The sequence below is a fragment of the Arachis hypogaea genome, chromosome 20 (genome assembly GCF_003086295.3).
Source record: "Arachis hypogaea cultivar Tifrunner chromosome 20, arahy.Tifrunner.gnm2.J5K5, whole genome shotgun sequence".
In the NCBI taxonomy this organism is placed as follows: domain Eukaryota; kingdom Viridiplantae; phylum Streptophyta; class Magnoliopsida; order Fabales; family Fabaceae; genus Arachis; species Arachis hypogaea.
In genome coordinates this window covers 23,589,411-23,606,302 of record NC_092055.1, presented here as the reverse complement: position 1 = coordinate 23,606,302, position 16,892 = coordinate 23,589,411, and the positions used below count along the sequence as shown (strand labels likewise).

Sequence of the window (16,892 nt, the reverse complement as noted above, 5' to 3'; positions counted from 1 at the left end):
AATACCTGCTCCTATCAGCATGCAGGGAACATCAGGGCACGTTTTGCAACCTGCTTCCCTTCTCAGTCCAATCACATCCTGCGTTTTGCCTGCAAATTTTTGGTTTCATCGCCTGTAAAATATTACCTGCGTTTTGCAGGTCATTGAGTATCGCAAGTCCACATTTGTGGACAACTCACCATGCATCCATATTTAAATTTATCACTATTATTTTATCCATAATCAAATTAATTTCTGATTAAAATGCCACAACTCTTTTTGACTAACAACTAAATGCATATATAACATGATAATTTATATATTCTATCATAATTAATGTTAATAAGTACCCGATCAAAATCCTAAATAAATTATAAAATTTAATCTTTTAATATTCAAAAAAATATAGATTCTTACAAAGTTTGTTCTTATATACTCAAAGAATATTTAAAATTTTAAATAAGAAATTATTTCCATAATCAACTTTAATTCGTTAAATAGTCACTTCATTTGTTTTTGTATATGTAATAATTTATAGCCAATAATAAATTTTTAAATAATCTTTAAATTAATAATAAATTAATTTTAACTTATCGAATTAAAAAATACAATTAAAAAAAACCACTTCCTTGACCCACCCATTTAAAAAGTGTATCACACAAGTATCTAAAATCAGCATCTCCATTATTAGGCTTCAATTCAGCGTTCAATTCATTCTTATCCGAAAAGAAAAAGCCCATCTACTTTTTACACACTCGTTTCTGTAGTCCCCTAGCTCCTATAAATATCTTGTTGCATTTCTTCATCTTCATGTGAAGAATCAAAGCTCAAAGCAACATCATATATTTGGTACCATACAATAATATAGCGAGAGAAATCAAGAATGTCTGACATCGCTATGTTGGTGGCAGAAGAGTACGAGAGGAGGACCAAGAATCTTAATAACGTAGAGGGAGAAATGACGTTGGTTTCTTCTTCACTATTATTGGGTCTCACTGAGAGGCTCGTTAAGGATAAGAGGGTGCTTCCAAAGTGGGTTTTGAAATGGGAACCAAAGACCCAATTTGCTATTGCTGCCTCAAACAGTTTCTTCTCTGCTTAAAATATCTTGCTGCTTTCGCTTTCGTTACTTGGTAGTCGGACTAGTTGCTACCTAATTATATATTTTCCTTTTATTTTTCTTTTTTTCTTTCTCCATGAAATTTTCTTTTCTCTAAGTTCATGTAAATTGCAGTTAAATTCAATTTTATGAAAGTCGAACTGGATATTAAGCCAGACTAGATAATAATGGTTCATCAGAATATTGTGGTTTAACTGGATTGTGATTAAATATATATTTATATTTATTTTGGTTCGGTTAGAACTTAGAACAATTTTGCACATTGAAAATTTTAAAAAGAGTAGTAACCTAATACAGTCTCTATGAAATATTGAGGCAAACATTAATTTTTAACAAATTTTAATTATTTAATCAATTTTAAATTTTTTTTTTTGTTAGACATTAATTTTTACATTATGTTGTTTGTCTTTATAGAAGGACTGATCTATTAATTTTAAAAATTTTGTATAATGTAGGAATGTTGGCTTGTGGTAGGACATAGCAGATGTGGAACAATAAGATGTGCAGACAAATCAGGCAGGTAGCATCTTTATAGAAAATTTTGATATTTTTTAATAAAGTTAGTGTGTGTTATAAAATGGTATATAATTATACATTATCGAAAGAATATATTATTAAGAATTTGGATCATTCTCAATATATATATAAGTTTTAATCAGCTTAATCTTTTTTAATCTCTTTTATTTTTTTAATTATTTTATACTCCTCATTATTTGCTTAATCTCATTATTTACTGTAATAATGTAATTAATAATATTTTATATTTTTTTATAATTTCGAACTTTAACTAATTTTAATATAGTGTTATAATTTTAACTAGTGTGACAACTTTAATAATTTATGATATTAATATTTTATAATTTAATTATGTTAATATTTTTAAGTAGTCATAATTTATAATTATCTTAATAATATTATGTAGTTTGTAAATAATTATTTTATAATTTTCAGATTTTTAAAATTAAAGTTTAATTTTTATGTTTACCACTTGATAATTATATTTTAAACAATTTAATTTAAAATTATTCTGTAATTACTTAATATCTTAATAATTTATTGTTCTGTAACTAAATTAAAATAATTTCAAAATTTAATTTTTTATAAAAACAGTTTAATATTTTATTTCATTTTACAATTATGATATGTTCTATAAAAAATTGTTTTATACAAAATTGTTTTAGCTTTTATATTAAGTTATATATTATTTTATATTATTTTGCTTAATGTATAATTTAGAATTATTTTATACTTTACATATTTCTGTAATTATAGTTTAATTATAATTGTGTTGTATTTAATAATAATTATTTTATAATTATTATTTTTTATTGAACTTTTTATATTTATTAGTGTTATGTTATTTGTATCAGCCACCAAAATCTTGTTGCCCCAGAAACTTGATCTATTAGAGACGTAAAATGAGATTAGAGTCGACACATTCTGATTGACTGAATTCTATCATGTCTCAAGAATGAGTGAAATAAAAAGACATGTTGCATTGCTTACTGCTTGAGTCGAAAGGTGAAAGCTTGAAATTCACACTTTTTACTATATGTAGTACACATTTTTTGTCTCCCTATTAATGTGGGTATCATTATCGATAGAACAGACAATAATCATGCCTTTTTGGTAAACGAGCGCATGGCAGTTTTTGGCAGAGAACTTTGAAGCTAGTACTAACTCAGCAAGTTATATAAAGCTAGCTGTCATGGGTTTGCATATTATTTTGGTGCATACATGCTGTCAAAATCTAAGACACACATAAAAGGTGCGTGCACTATAAGGTTTCTACTTATTTATGGCAGTTTTTTTTTTTTTTTTTTTTTTTTATAGAGGTTTATAACTCCTATCAAATAGTTTGTGGAGGGTTACTAAAATTCTTAAAATTTGAGGTGCCACGATGTCTTTTGTGAAAGTTTTTAAAAACTTTCATAATCTATTCAGTGGGGATTTTGTATGTATTTAGTGGGGTTTTATATTGAACTTTTGTGACAGTTTTAAACCATTTTGTGGCAGTTTAAAACCCTCACAAATTGATTTTTTAATTAAACAAAATATAACTATTTTGTGAGATTTTCAAACCTCTACAAATTCTGTAATTATTTATTTATTTTTAATTTCAAATCATTCATTAATCTCATCTCATTTACATATTTTCAAATTAAAAATTTATTTTTTAATATTAAAATTCAAAAACTAAATCTTTTATAACACAATTTCTCAATATAAAACATAACTCTATATATAAAAAAATTCTCAATGTCAATAATTCCAAACATAATTGCATATGGTATTGTTCTACATAACTATTATTGTTTTTCTTTAAAAAGTAAAATAAAACAATAAGTGGAAGACCGGAGGATATTAGATCCCATTCGGTTACTTCAGCATCTGCCATGCTTGAAATCTATTAATAATGGGGATTTTTTGCATTGATCCTAAGCATCTGCCATAAAAATACTAGAATTAGATCACACTTGACTAAGCAACAACAATATAATTCTAAATTTTTTATACATCTACTAATAACTAACTGATACAAAATTTGATCTTTCTGAAAAAATTATGAAAATATATATATTCCAAAAAAAAGGTGTTAAAGCAAAAGCTGGGCATGATGCCCAAACTGATCTGAGAACTGAAAAAGAGAGATTATCTTTACAAATAGGGAAAAATAATTATTAGATATGTGTACTACTAAAAAATATATATGAGATTTCTAACATAATAAACTACAAAGCTATAATAAACTTCTAACATATTTAAAATAAAACAGGATATAATTATTATCTTACCTCAACAAGCATTTGTCCAAAAGCAATAATAAGAAACTAGTGAGAGAAGAATCAATACCCATTTTAATTATAATTATTATCTATAAAAAAATTGAAGAATAATATAATCAATTAAATTAAATTCTGAATCCAAACCCAAACAACTTATTAATTTTGTCATGTATGGTTATGGTTACGGGAATTCTCCCTTTTGGACATGAACAAATAAAAACACATGCATGATATCTGAAAAAAACATCCATACTCTGCATCAATGCTCTGCATCAACACAAGGATATAAAAACAAGAAACAATAGGCAAAGGGGGAACATTATCATCTTCTATTCCTAAAACTAAACAAATTAAAACAAAAATAATAAACATAAAACTTAAATCTATTCCTAAAACTAAACAAATTAAATGAACTCAAATTTAAATAATCACAAACTTATAATTTTTTTAACAAAATTAAACTTAACATGCTTCTATGCATTAGTCTTGCATATCCAATAGCATGAAAGTGGGGATAATAGTAATAACCATACCTAAAGCTTGCCTTGTTTGAAAGGAAGAAGAAAGTCTCTATTGTGAGGTTACTGATATATATATGCCTTCAGAATGAGAATGAGAATCAGAATTAAAATCACACATTGGTGACATCATTTGAGCTTTAAATTGCTTTGATTCAGCAGAAGCATTAGTCACTAACATGTTTTATAAAAGAAAACTTTCAAATGCAACTACAGAAGAGACTTTTGACTACTCTAATTCACTATCATCCACACATGATTATTTGATTGATATATTTGTAAATTAAAATCTCTTGGCTCTTGTTATAATTCCAATTATTGGCATAAAATTCACAGGGAAATAGAATATAGAATGAGGTCAAAGATTACTAATTCATTTGATTATTCATGGCAGCCTTTTTTTTAATTATTATTAAATGCACCTAGAGTCAAATATGTTATATTACACACCACTTAAATGTTCTATATGTCACAACCTCTACCTAATTTATTATCATAAGCCTGGTATGTAAGTAGTAGTTATTGTCTAACAAGAGAATCAGCATACTTTTTCTGATAATGGAATTGCTAACTAATATCCCTTCCAGCACTTCTTTTATGGCATAATAGTGGAATTCTTTTGTACGAATAAAATAAAGATCACTTACCAAATTATGAACAAGAATAATCCAACCAAATATCATAATAGCACTTATTTAGTTGCACCCTATCTGATTATTAATTTTCCTATTTCCTCTGATATCTTTTCTGCTGGAGTAAGTTCATTACTTTGTAACATACACTAAAAAGACTTCTTGAACCATATTTTATCCTTTAAAGAACTACTAAAGTGATCCACAGTTACAGTAGAAATTAATATACTAGCTTTACCTTAATTAAATATAAACCTTATAGTGTTTATGCAGACAGCAGACACATTATCTATTTTGTAAATTACAACCTGAGAGCTCAAAGAGCAGAAACCATAAAGCATATAAAGATGATTTAATAAGATATTAAAAACATAATAAGCTTGAAGAATTTAAGAAAATCTGATATAAGTTTTAAAAAGTGCTACTCATATATACCTCTATATTTGGATGAAGAGATGTAACTGCTGGATCAGTAGCAATCAATGCTTCTTCACAAAGCTTTATAAATTTATGCAAATCTTTAAGGTGTCCCCACTTAGGCTGTCTAATGATTCCTACATAGGAGATATTGATTAAATTTGAAATTCTCTTTAGAACCAAAATAATAAGATAGATAAATAAATAAATATCATACCATATTCATCAAGTGGTACATCATAGTCATAACTAGTAGCAACAAAAAGTCCACCTGTGGTTCTACTAAAATTGGTTCCTTCATGATACTGTTTTACATCAAAACTTTGTGTTATTAACTCAATTCCTTTCTCATATACATATAATAACAAACTTAAAAGATATCATAGGTTTCAATACCATATAGTAGTTCATAAAAGTTCCACCAAGTTGATAAAATCTTACCACAGTAAATGCAAGATCTTTCACAGGTCTCTAAGGTACAGTTCCACCATAATAAAGAAACCTGCCATTACAAATCAAAGAATTCAAAATCACTTAGACCCTTTTTTCGGTCTTTATCTGCGCTCTTTTATCAAGAATCTAACTAACTTAACTCGAGTAACTAACCATCCGTTATAGCCCTCGATCTAAATCTTCGGCTTAGCATTAGAGTTTGGTATGAACTGATCGCAGTAAACTCTATTGCATGTGTTAATCTAGCAATTAACATGTATAACAATAAAGTAATATTAGTGAAGATAGCTGCAAATTAAGGATTCTTAATAATTAGTTAATTACCTACAATAGGATTTGGAGCATCTGCTTGCATGTACATAATACAGGGGACACCAGTATCAAGAGAAGTAGCCATTGATGCTGCCCATTTTATGTAAGGTTTTGTTGCAGGACCTTCTTTTTTCCTGTAGAAACAACAAAAATAAAGGGGATGATTTGTTTTTCCCAGTCAAGGATTAATCTTTCACATAAGTAGATGAAATATGATAACAGTTAAAATTTGTATAATACAAATATGCTGTCTTTAGGAAAATAGGGGACAAATTCTTACTATAAATCAAACCAAAATAAGTTCAACCAAATGCAAGATAATATTACAAACCAAAAGGGAAATCAACCTTTAACGTATTATCAACTTAAATATTAATAAGATTTGTATAATCACTAACAACTAAACCACCATTGTCACTAGTGCCAATCCATTGCCACCATCAATCACAGTAACTATAACATAGTTGGCATGCCAAAAGTAAAACTGGTACCAATGGAATAAGAATCTTGTTAGTTCAAGATATCTGAAAATGGAATAATATAATGGAATATAACAATGATCCATACTTGAACTTTTGCTACTGTGCAAACATCTAGGAATGTCTTAACGGCTTTCCATAGCATTTTGAAGCCAGATCCATCATTGATAATAAAGGGCTTATGGAGAGTCTACAAAGCCATCCATGTAGCGAACTATTTTGTAATCAGTAAGTTCAATCTTCCATTTGAAAAGGAAATATTAGAAAGACATACATATATACCTCAGGATAGTAACTATTATCGATTTTCTGAATTTCCATAAAAAGGTACATTGCTGGCTTTGTAATCTGGAATCATTGAAATAATAGAAGCAAGTGAGAAAGTATCCGTATGAAGCTGAACTAGGCATAAATTGGAGTTAATAGAGAACTCAAATTCAATTCACCTCTCTCACAAACACGGAGATTGTCTGAACAAATTCTGAACGGAAGTGAGTGAGAAAATTTAAGTCTCGAACTAAACAAGAAAAAATTAGGAAGAAATTCTCACCGCAATGACTTGGAATGACATGAGAATCAATTCCACGAGATCTGATAGCTTTGAACGCAGCTTCAATCGAAGCTTCCAAAAACTCATGCTCGCTCGCCTTCCAGATCTCCTCAGCTAGTGCCACCGCGTCCGCACCGAAACCTCGCTCTGAGTGCTTCAAGCAACTGGAGCAAAAGCAGAACCAGTGGAAGAACCTGCCGTAGAAGATGATGCAGAAGCAGAAGATCTAAGTATTACCTCAATGAAGGAGACAATAACGGCAACAACGGCAAAGACATGAATGGCGGTGGCGGTAGCGGTAGCGGTGGCGGTGACATTGAAATTCTAGGGTTTCAGAGAGATCTCACTCTCCGTCGTCCCCTCCCTCGAAGCCTTCTCTCGAAGCCCTGTTATGTTTTTTTTTTTTTGCATGGGCTGATTGAATATTTGTTTGAATTGGATTGTTTTATAATTAATTGGATTAGAAGTATTATAACAATGAGAGTTTTATAATTTGCCACAAATAAAATATATTATGGAGATTTTTAGTAACCTCCATTAAAAAACTATCACAAACAAATAAAAATTTTGTAGTGGTGAAACATCAAAAGGATGCTGGCTTGCACGTCAAACTACTACGCTCTACACAACCATATCACCTACCTGGTTAGTATCTTGATTCTCGTCATTGACTTCGTAGTTGGCTCTGAAGTCCTCTTAACCCTCATTGTTGTTTGCTTTGCAGATTACTCTATTATCATCCATGTTTGACTCGTGTTAAATTTTATCTGCAGCTATATGTTCAAACTCAACATACAATTCAACATCGACATTTGAGCTCGAGTCTTTTGATGAATCTAAAACATCTATTACATACTTGCTTCTTCATCAACGATGGATATTGTATCAAACTGTATTAGTCTACCAAATATGATAACAGGATTTCTGTACAACTCACTAAAAGTCCCACTTTTATCATCTCCTTGAACTCAGTCTAGAAATTATCTAGCCTCACACCACTGATACTTATACACACACTAAAACAAATAAGGGTTTTCACAACGGTCGAAAACTATTGCCATATATCGAAAAACCGTTCCTAAAACTTTAAGTAATGCTTTGGCAATGGTTTTTGACCTGTGATATATGCGGCCGTTGCCAATGCTCATCGGCAACGGTTTTTACCTAAGGCAACGACAACTAAAAAAATCGTTGCCATAGTTATTAGCATAGACAATTGTTTTGACAACAGTTTAGAACCGTTACTGGATAGGCAACAGTTTAGAACCGTTCTCTTTCACGACGTAGGTTTAAAACCATAATGGTATAGGCAACGGTTTTAAGCTGTTGTAGTTTTGTTATTCACAAAGACAATGGTTTAAAAGCGTTGCCTTTGGTGTTGTATTTTTTGCTATGATTTTCATATTGTTGCCATTTTGTAGCTATCTTTGGCAACGGTTTTAACACCATTGTCCTTTGTAATTTTTGACAGCGATTTTTTGTTATATATTTTTTTATTTACAATAGTTTTATCATGTTGTATTGAAATTAGTTCCAACTATTTTTTTAATTTAGTGTCAATAAAAAAAACTAATTGAACATTTACCATCAAATTTGATTTATAAAGTATTATGTAAGATTCGTACATATTTGTAACCTATAAAAGAGATTTTATAAGTAAAATAAACTAAGATACTCATCATCTTCATAAATTGATATTTTTACTCTTTAGTATTTGATCTTCACAATTTGTATGATTAAATTCTTTCTCTCCTTCATAATGATTTTCTTATGAAAAAAATTAGCAAATTAAATATAATGCTAAGCTTAATGCTAATAATGCTTACTAACAGAGAAAGGGAAAGAGCGAAAGAAAGATAACTGCCAGTGATTTTTCTTATGCATTTCCTTATTAATAGCTAGGTCATAATAGCTAATATTAATTTGGTCAAGCAAATTAATAATCTCACTTAAATATAATACAAGAAACAAGCTACCAGTGAAAAGACACGTAAACCATTATTTGAGATTGTAAAATATGTCTAAAGAGGATTCTATTATCAATTATTCCATAGAAAAAGTCAATATAAAATAATTTTGACCCCGGATATAATGATCCATAAACAAATTGTTAAGCCTTAAAACAACTTTAGAATAATGAGTTCAATATAATTCAGTATCTAAGTAGATCTCATATCAGTATGAAACTTTTAATTCTTCAAGATATGAGTTGCCAACAAGCTACACATGAAAACAATCTAAGCTAAATTCTAAGATACAAACCCATAAGACAGGTGTTCAAGTTAGGAGTTGCTTTGGATAGTCTAAAGAAACATATCTAGAGAAATAAATGCAAACAAGAACGTTAACAGATAATAGACAAATTGAGTTTGCATAATATTGCAATTACTGATTTAGAATTCTTAAAGATGTAACATTACTTTGGCTAGATGTGAGCAAGAACTGACAATAACAACATTGAAATTGAAGAATTCTACATTGAAACTTTATAAATCACTTGAAAGTAATACAAACAAAAGAAATGATGTCCAGAAAAAGGCATAAATAAATCAATGCAGAGATAGTAAGGCAAGGACATGGTTAGAGAAAAATCTTTTGAGATGAAAACTTGAACCATAGGATTCAAGTCTTAGAGGATCACAACAAAGTTGAGCAAGGATCATGCCACCATAGATATTCTCATTTGGAGGGATGAGAAAGTTGGATGAGAACGCTTTCTTAAAGGCAATCTAATCATCTATTAAGGTAAGACTTCCCAACCTAGCAAAAACAATATTCTTACGAAACTAAACAAGAAAACACAAACTCATATAAAACATCGACATGGAAAAAAAACATTATTATTTATTTCGGGGAAGCCTTACCTCATCTATTGTACTTTTCAAACCATACGCTATGACATGAGTTTTGCTTAGACTAAAATAAAATCATAACAAAACAGTAAGCATAGAAGAAGTTCAAGGGAAAAAAGAGTAAAATTTAAATTAGGTTAAAAAGAGCGGAAAAAGGATGCAGGTTGAGCAAAGCTAACAGAATCCAAACACTAAGACCAATTTCACAGTAATCAATTCCAAACTCTAAACTGAATTTCAAAATAACAAAATCCAAACACTAAAACCAATTTCAAAGTAATCAATTCCAGACTTTAAACTCAATTTAAAAGTAACAGAATTTAAATACTATAACCAATTTCACAGTAATCAATTTCAAAGTATAACCCCAATTTACAGTAATAGAATTCATACCCTAAACCTTGATTTCGCAACAATTTCATCAATTTGAAATGGTAGAAACAACTAACTTGCAATGGAGGAGGTAGCCAGCGGGGTAGCAGATTCCTCGTCGCAGAACAGAAGCGGCGAAGATTCTTCTCAGAGCATAAGCGCCGCTGGAGGGAGGGATGACCTTTCTGGCAGAGAATAGGGGCATCTCATTGCCGTCCACCGCAGAACTGAGAGGGCAAGAGAGAGAGAGAGAGAGAGAGAGAGAAAGCCCCTTCATAGCTGTGAGGGAAGGAGAGAGAGAGAGACAAGGACGCTGGTGCGAGGGAGAGAGCCTCATCATCGCCGCCGATGCTTTCTGGGCTCTGGGTGACTTCGATCCAAGTTGATGCAGAGAGAGAGAGAGAGAGATAGAGAGAGAGAAATATGTAAGGGGGGAGAGAGGCAGGGACGTAAGACGCCGGTGCGAGGGAGAAAAGTAGAAGTGATCGTCCTTGCTGCCGGTGCTCTGAGCTGCTGCCGCCTGCAGCGTTGCGTCCTGCCTGTGCTACGACTGCGAGAGAGGGGGAATCGCAAGAGGTAAGGGAGAGGTGCGGGTCTTTGGATGAAATTAAAACCCAAGTTTCTAATAATTTATTATTTATACTTTAATAAATTAATTTTTAAAATTGTCAAAGAGAACGGTTTTATTTTGTTGCTATAAAATAATGAAAATTGAACTTGAACAACAACACTATAAAAATTATTGTCTAAGACTATCTAATAGAACTGTTTTAAAGTGTAGCAAATTTTGGCAATAGTTTTTTTGTGTACTATAAATTAAATATTCTTAGAGAATGGTTTTTTGCGTATCTTTTGCATAATTATTTAAACAACATTAAAAAATATTGCTCGATAAAAAAAATCGTTGTAACGGCTATAAAATTGTTCTTTAAAATAGTCAAAGAGAACAGTTTTATTTTGTTGCCATAACATAATAAAAATTTAAACTTCAATAGCAACACTGCAAAAACCGTTGTCTAAGACCATTTAGTAGAACGACTTTAAAGTGTAGTGAATTTTGGTAATGGTTTTTATGTGTACTATAAATTAAGTATTCTTAGGTAATGGTTTTTATGCGTATCTTTTATATAACTATTTAAACAATATTAAAAAATCGTTGTCTAAAAATAAATCATTGTAATGATTTTATTTTGTTGCTATAAAACAATGAAAAATTGAACTTCAACAGTAACATTGTAAAAAATCGTTATCTAAAACCATCTAAGAAAATAATTTTAATGCGTTACAAATTTTGGCGTTACTAAAGCCTATATTTGTTGTAGTGACATAACTCATAATGATAAAGAATTTGGTATTTATCAGCAAAATTCTTGCATAGCATCATAAAAATACTTAACACGTAGTTTACCTATTCTAAAACCAACCAATCAATGATTAATTTCACTCAACATACAACCTGCGTGATATTAGTATGCCAGCTACATACGTGGTGTCAGCTCGCAACCTGCGAGATTTAACTCGCAACATGGATGTTGCATCTTGTTATCTCTAACATCCCTATACTTGTATTTACATATTATTTTTACATTTTGGTGTGATACACATTTTTTTTCCATACCTAAAAAAATTAACCTTCTTTCCTCTTTATTAAATGATGACAAGGATTGATTATCTAAGTATTTATCAAAATTTGACGTGAGAATTGATTTGTCTAACAAAATAAAAAGTTATGAAACTAATTTAGTAGTTAAAATTTGTTCAGAACTAAATTGTCCTATTCAACTTCTTTTAGGAACTGATTTAATGTTGTACTCTTTTGAAAATTACACATTTAAAATTAATTTTGACTAATACATCCAAAATACATGCCAATATTACTCTTAGTCTTTCATCATCATCATGATTGCTAATAATGGCTTTGAACATTATTTTTCAACAAAACTTTGGATGTCTTTACAAAGTTTTAGAAATTGATTTTATTTGTAAATTAATTTTTTTATTTGAAATAAATAAAAAAGAAAATCTCAATTAGAGAATTTTAAATAGAATTGAAATAATTTAGTATTTTAAATATATTAAAAAGTTGATTATACTCTTGAGAATTGAGATACTAGGTGAAAAGAAGAGTCTTAATAAGGAGATTGTAAGTAAACTTTACAAACTTTTTTGTAGTGTGTTGGGATAATAATGACAAGCCAACATCAAATAAAGTAATGGTAGGGAGTGGATTCTCTCAATTTTTTTTTCGATTGTTTGGTAAAGTATGATCTTTTTAAAAAAAAAAAAATAAAAAATGAGAGGATCCATTCCTTATTTTATAATAGCCTAACTACGCAGGAAATATGGAATATATAATAGATATTTTTTCTTTTGTGTCAGAATATAGATGTTTATCATTCGTTAGGTGTGTTTATATATTCCTATCTTCATTAAATATTTAATAACATTGTCTGTCGTATGTGAAGAAATAATTCACTAGTAGTAATGTGAGTCTATGGACTCAGCGAAGAGTATATATATTATAGAAATAGAATAATAATAATCAATAATATATATACTCACGGAAGCAATTACAGAAGAAGAATAACTGAATAAGTCATGTTTCCTCTAAATTTACAATCCAAATCTTTGTTTGCAATATATAATTCAAACCTTTTTTTTAATATAAAAGACTTTGCTGTTATTTCAAGAGTTACCAATATTTTTCAAAAGTTATCAACCCTTTAAATTAAAAGTTATAAATTAGTTATATAAATTATACCAACTAAAATTGTTTATTGTAGTCAACTCTTACACTTTCCAACCCATAAAGTAAGGGACGAAAGAATGAATGAAGAAGGTAAATAAACTTTACACTCTTGTAAAGATCATAATAAATACTTGAATTCTGGGACTTGGTAAAACATAGGCTAAACATCTTTATAAGATCAAAATAAAAATGAAATTTAATTTAAATTCGGTTTCCCATTTGAGAAGAAATGAAATATGGCATTCGGTTTGATGCAGACAAAGATCATAATAATATTGGTCAATTAAGTTGGTGGAATAAAGACAAGAATACAACATAACGAGTGCATACTATAAACTATTAAACTATATGCCACATATTGACAATTGCTTTCGTAGGATACTAATAATTAAAAATCATTATATGACAATTTAGTCAAATACACATTAAATTATTTAATAATTCTCAAATATTATTTTTACATGAAAATAATTATATGTAAGTCTCTATTATTAATCAAACATAATAGACCCTACTTAATCATTTTAATTCAATAACAAACTCATAACAACTATTGAACTACTCATCCAAATTTTAATATTATTCTTTAGTCTCTAGCTATATGTACAACTGTTTAATTTTCAATGATTTGAAAAAATATATTATTTGTCTAAAATAGTGATTTACTGAAATTAAAAATTGTAATTTGGTTCTTTGACTTTTGTAAAAAATTAGTTTCAATGAGGGTAAACCATTATATTGGTATTCAGAAGATTCTGTTGCTGACAACAATAATTTTAAAATATGCAAATGGTAAATTAGTTTCTAAAAGAATATTAAGTTTGACGAAAATTACCAACTATTAAATGTTCACATTTCTGTCAATGGAAACCCCTGAATTGGCTAACAGGAGAGATGAAATAGCAAACATAGAGGAACTATTTCTTTTAATATTGGAAGGAGTGTGGTGTTACATTAAAAAATTATCAAAATGATGTGTAATACGCTATTGTGGGAGGTGTTAGTGTTAAGACTCAAATCGTCAATACCGTTGAGGCACAAAACGGCAATGTTGTTTTCCTGAAAATGCCGTTGACATTTTCTTTGCATGTGTGACACATGCACACATTCTAGAAAGACAATATGAGAAGTTAATAAATATTAATGTTGTTTTCTCTCCCACTTGAGTCTTAACCTGCCGAAAATATTAAAGTTAATAAATAAGAAAGACAATATGAGAAGCTAATAAATATATACCTCATAGCCAATGAAAAGGTCAGTGTCTGCCACTCAAGTGGGCACCATGCTAGAAACCGATGGAATATCCATGATATTAGTAGTAGCATGCATCCAACAATGGTTGTGGTTGCTCGATGTGTTGCTGAGCACAAAGAGTTATATGTCTATGCTTGCACGACGAATCCTTAGGACAAACTAAAGGCACCTTATGTGAACCTGATTGTACGACTTATCTGTCATCAGGTAACTACCGATCAGCAGCAGCATATAACACCTTGTGTACTATCGAAGAGTGGCCGGATCTACACCACCTGGAATATGGTACACTTTGTCACTAGGCCATGTCAGCTTGATAGAAAAGAATTCCTTCCTTTGCTCTTCCTGTTGAGCATGCGAAGGCCTAACACCGAGAAACTTCTCTATCCATTCCCATGTCGGGTATTGGTACTATGTTTGGAAGTCCCTCAAGCAGCCACCCATTGACTCTTCAGTATTGGTGTGTAACACTTGGTGGTACGTAACATCTTGCAAGGTGATGGTGCACTCACCCTAAGGCATGTGAAAAGTGTGGGTCTCCAGACACCAACACTATAAATATAGAAATCAGGGTGTTGTCAAGCACAAAGTTCCTGACTTGCACCATGTTGCTAAAACCAGCCTCCCTAAAGTAAGGGAGAATGACGTCCGGTGGTACAAGAGTATGACTAACTCGCCTAGGAAGTAGGAGGCGATGCCTCTGTTAAGGTAAAAAATAAATTAAAATAAAATATTTAAAAATAAAATTAAAATTATAATATTATTTCACACGAATAAAAAGTAAATTAAAATGTCATCATATTTAAAAATTAAATTAAAAATAAAATTATTTCAAATGTCATAATTTAATTTTTTTTTGTGAAATTACTGAATTTAATTCCTAGCATACAAATTGAAATAAAATTTATTAAAAAATTATTTTAACTAATATTCACTAAAACAGGTTGCTCAACTAAATGTAGAGGCCAACTACTAAAACAAACTAGCCACTAATCTAACATATATCATGCTCCTAACACAACATCAATTCTAGTCATACATGGTACAACATAAAACCAATCAAAGTACTTTAACTATAACAGATATATGAGTTTTTATTAAAAAAAAATAACAATACTAACCTCGAAGTCAATTGCTCCTGCAATATGCTACATTGCATTTAATCAATTGATATAATCTCTTTGTGCATCTATGCACACCATAATTCCCAACTAAGTCAAATATGTCAAGAAAAAGGCTCTAAGAGGGAAAGAGAAGTGAGAAAGTGTTGAAAATGACACTTGAGGAGCACTGTAATCGACTTCTTTATATAGATCCCATATCCACTTATCTCATTTACAGTGTAAACGAAATAGGCTATGTTACATAACATGTGTTCACTCGTTACGTTCATGTATGTGTCTTATCTCATTTACAATGCAAACAATATATATATATTTCGTTTATATTATGAATGAGATAAGTAATAAGATACAAAACCTAAATTGTGTCCAAGTTACCCATATTTGTAAATAAAATATTTAAAATATTTATTCAAAAAAAAAAAACCTAACCTAAAACCATTCTCTTCTACCCTTATTTCTTCTTCTCCTTCTTCTTCGATTCTCTCTTCCATCCCTTTCTTAAAATTTTTTTGCCACCTTACTTGTTGAACAAAACGTTAAGAGAAAAGGGAGATTCACTAAATCAATCAAGTAAGTATTTTTATTTATTTTTTTGTTGTTATTAGTAGTTAGTTATTGTGATTTTTTAACTTTGTTTAGGCTGAAAGTAGTTAAAAAAACATGATTATACCTAGTTAAATAATGTGATTTGTTCTTGTAGATGTAGCAATAGTACTAGTATTAGTGTTAGTTAATTGTTGTTGGTAACTATTATTAATTAGTTGTTTTATATATTTTTAGTAAGTTTTGTTTTGTTTGAAATATTTTTTTCAAAAGAAAAATTATTTATTTAATAGTTGTTAGTATATAATTTTTAGTGATTTAGCTTTTATTTTGAAAATGCATTAAAATATGTTAGCTTTGATTATTATTAATGATTATTATTTATTTTTAAATTTTTTTATCTTACATAAAATGTTAGAAGCTTCAATTATTATAATTTATATTTTTAGTTATTTTAGTTTTGTTTGAAATATTTAATAATAAAACTGAATATTGTTAAATGTTAGTACATATTTTTAGAGTTTTGTCTTGTATTTTAATTATTTATTGAAAAAAATAGAATTATGGTTATTAGTTTTTAGCATATATTTTTGCTAATTTTAGTTTTATTTGGAATATTTATTAAAAAGAAAAGCATTGTTATTATTACTATTAATGCTTAGGACGTATTTTTAGTAAATTATATTTTATTTTAAATATTTAGTTATAAAATGACAATATTATTAATTATTAGCCTATGTTATTAACTCAGT

General features: G+C 29.4%; 1 protein-coding gene and 2 long non-coding RNA genes across 20 annotated transcripts; 2 read left to right on the top strand and 1 right to left on the bottom strand.

The window, feature by feature from the left end:
- Positions 1–653: 653 nt before the first annotated feature.
- Positions 654–2,817, top strand: LOC112786648 (uncharacterized). Of its 2 annotated transcripts, XR_011879254.1 has the most exons (4): positions 654–1,112; positions 1,555–1,615; positions 2,470–2,620; positions 2,709–2,817. It is a non-coding gene; the product is annotated as an uncharacterized lncRNA (long non-coding RNA). The 2 variants fall into 2 exon arrangements; XR_011879253.1 differs by having other exon boundaries at positions 1,555–1,619; positions 2,470–2,761.
- A 498-nt stretch (positions 2,818–3,315) lies between these two features.
- Positions 3,316–7,696, bottom strand: LOC112783203 (uncharacterized). 17 transcript variants are annotated; one of them, XM_072231360.1, is made up of 13 exons: positions 7,484–7,696; positions 7,247–7,410; positions 7,143–7,177; positions 6,979–7,044; positions 6,785–6,886; positions 6,234–6,351; positions 6,059–6,147; positions 5,894–5,954; positions 5,670–5,757; positions 5,471–5,589; positions 4,419–4,484; positions 3,895–3,974; positions 3,316–3,545 (listed from the first exon to the last, which is right to left on the bottom strand). In XM_072231360.1, exons 1-6 carry the CDS (start codon positions 7,561–7,563, stop codon positions 6,286–6,288), a joined length of 513 nt encoding a protein of 170 aa, XP_072087461.1. In that variant the 5' UTR covers positions 7,564–7,696; the 3' UTR covers positions 3,316–3,545; positions 3,895–3,974; positions 4,419–4,484; positions 5,471–5,589; positions 5,670–5,757; positions 5,894–5,954; positions 6,059–6,147; positions 6,234–6,285. The 17 variants fall into 17 exon arrangements, with proteins under 17 accessions (XP_072087461.1, XP_072087460.1, XP_072087459.1 ...); XM_072231359.1 differs by lacking the exon at positions 3,895–3,974 and having other exon boundaries at positions 6,230–6,351; XM_072231358.1 differs by lacking the exon at positions 3,895–3,974.
- Positions 7,686–8,176, top strand: LOC140183300 (uncharacterized). The gene is made up of 2 exons (XR_011879255.1): positions 7,686–7,891; positions 7,971–8,176. It is a non-coding gene; the product is annotated as an uncharacterized lncRNA (long non-coding RNA).
- The last annotated feature ends 8,716 nt before the right edge of the window (positions 8,177–16,892 follow it).

Bases quoted from the DNA above. Each gene is read 5' to 3' on its own strand.
- LOC112783203 (XM_072231363.1), bottom strand. From the start codon at position 7,563: ATGTCACCGCCACCGCTACCGCTACCGCCACCGCCATTCATGTCTTTG. The intron at 7,411-7,483 runs GTAATACTTAGA...CTTTTGCTCCAG, and splicing joins TTATTGTCTCCTTCATTGAG to TTGCTTGAAGCACTCAGAGC. The intron at 6,887-6,978 runs GTATATATGTAT...ATGGCTTTGTAG, and splicing joins ATAATAGTTACTATCCTGAG to ACTCTCCATAAGCCCTTTAT.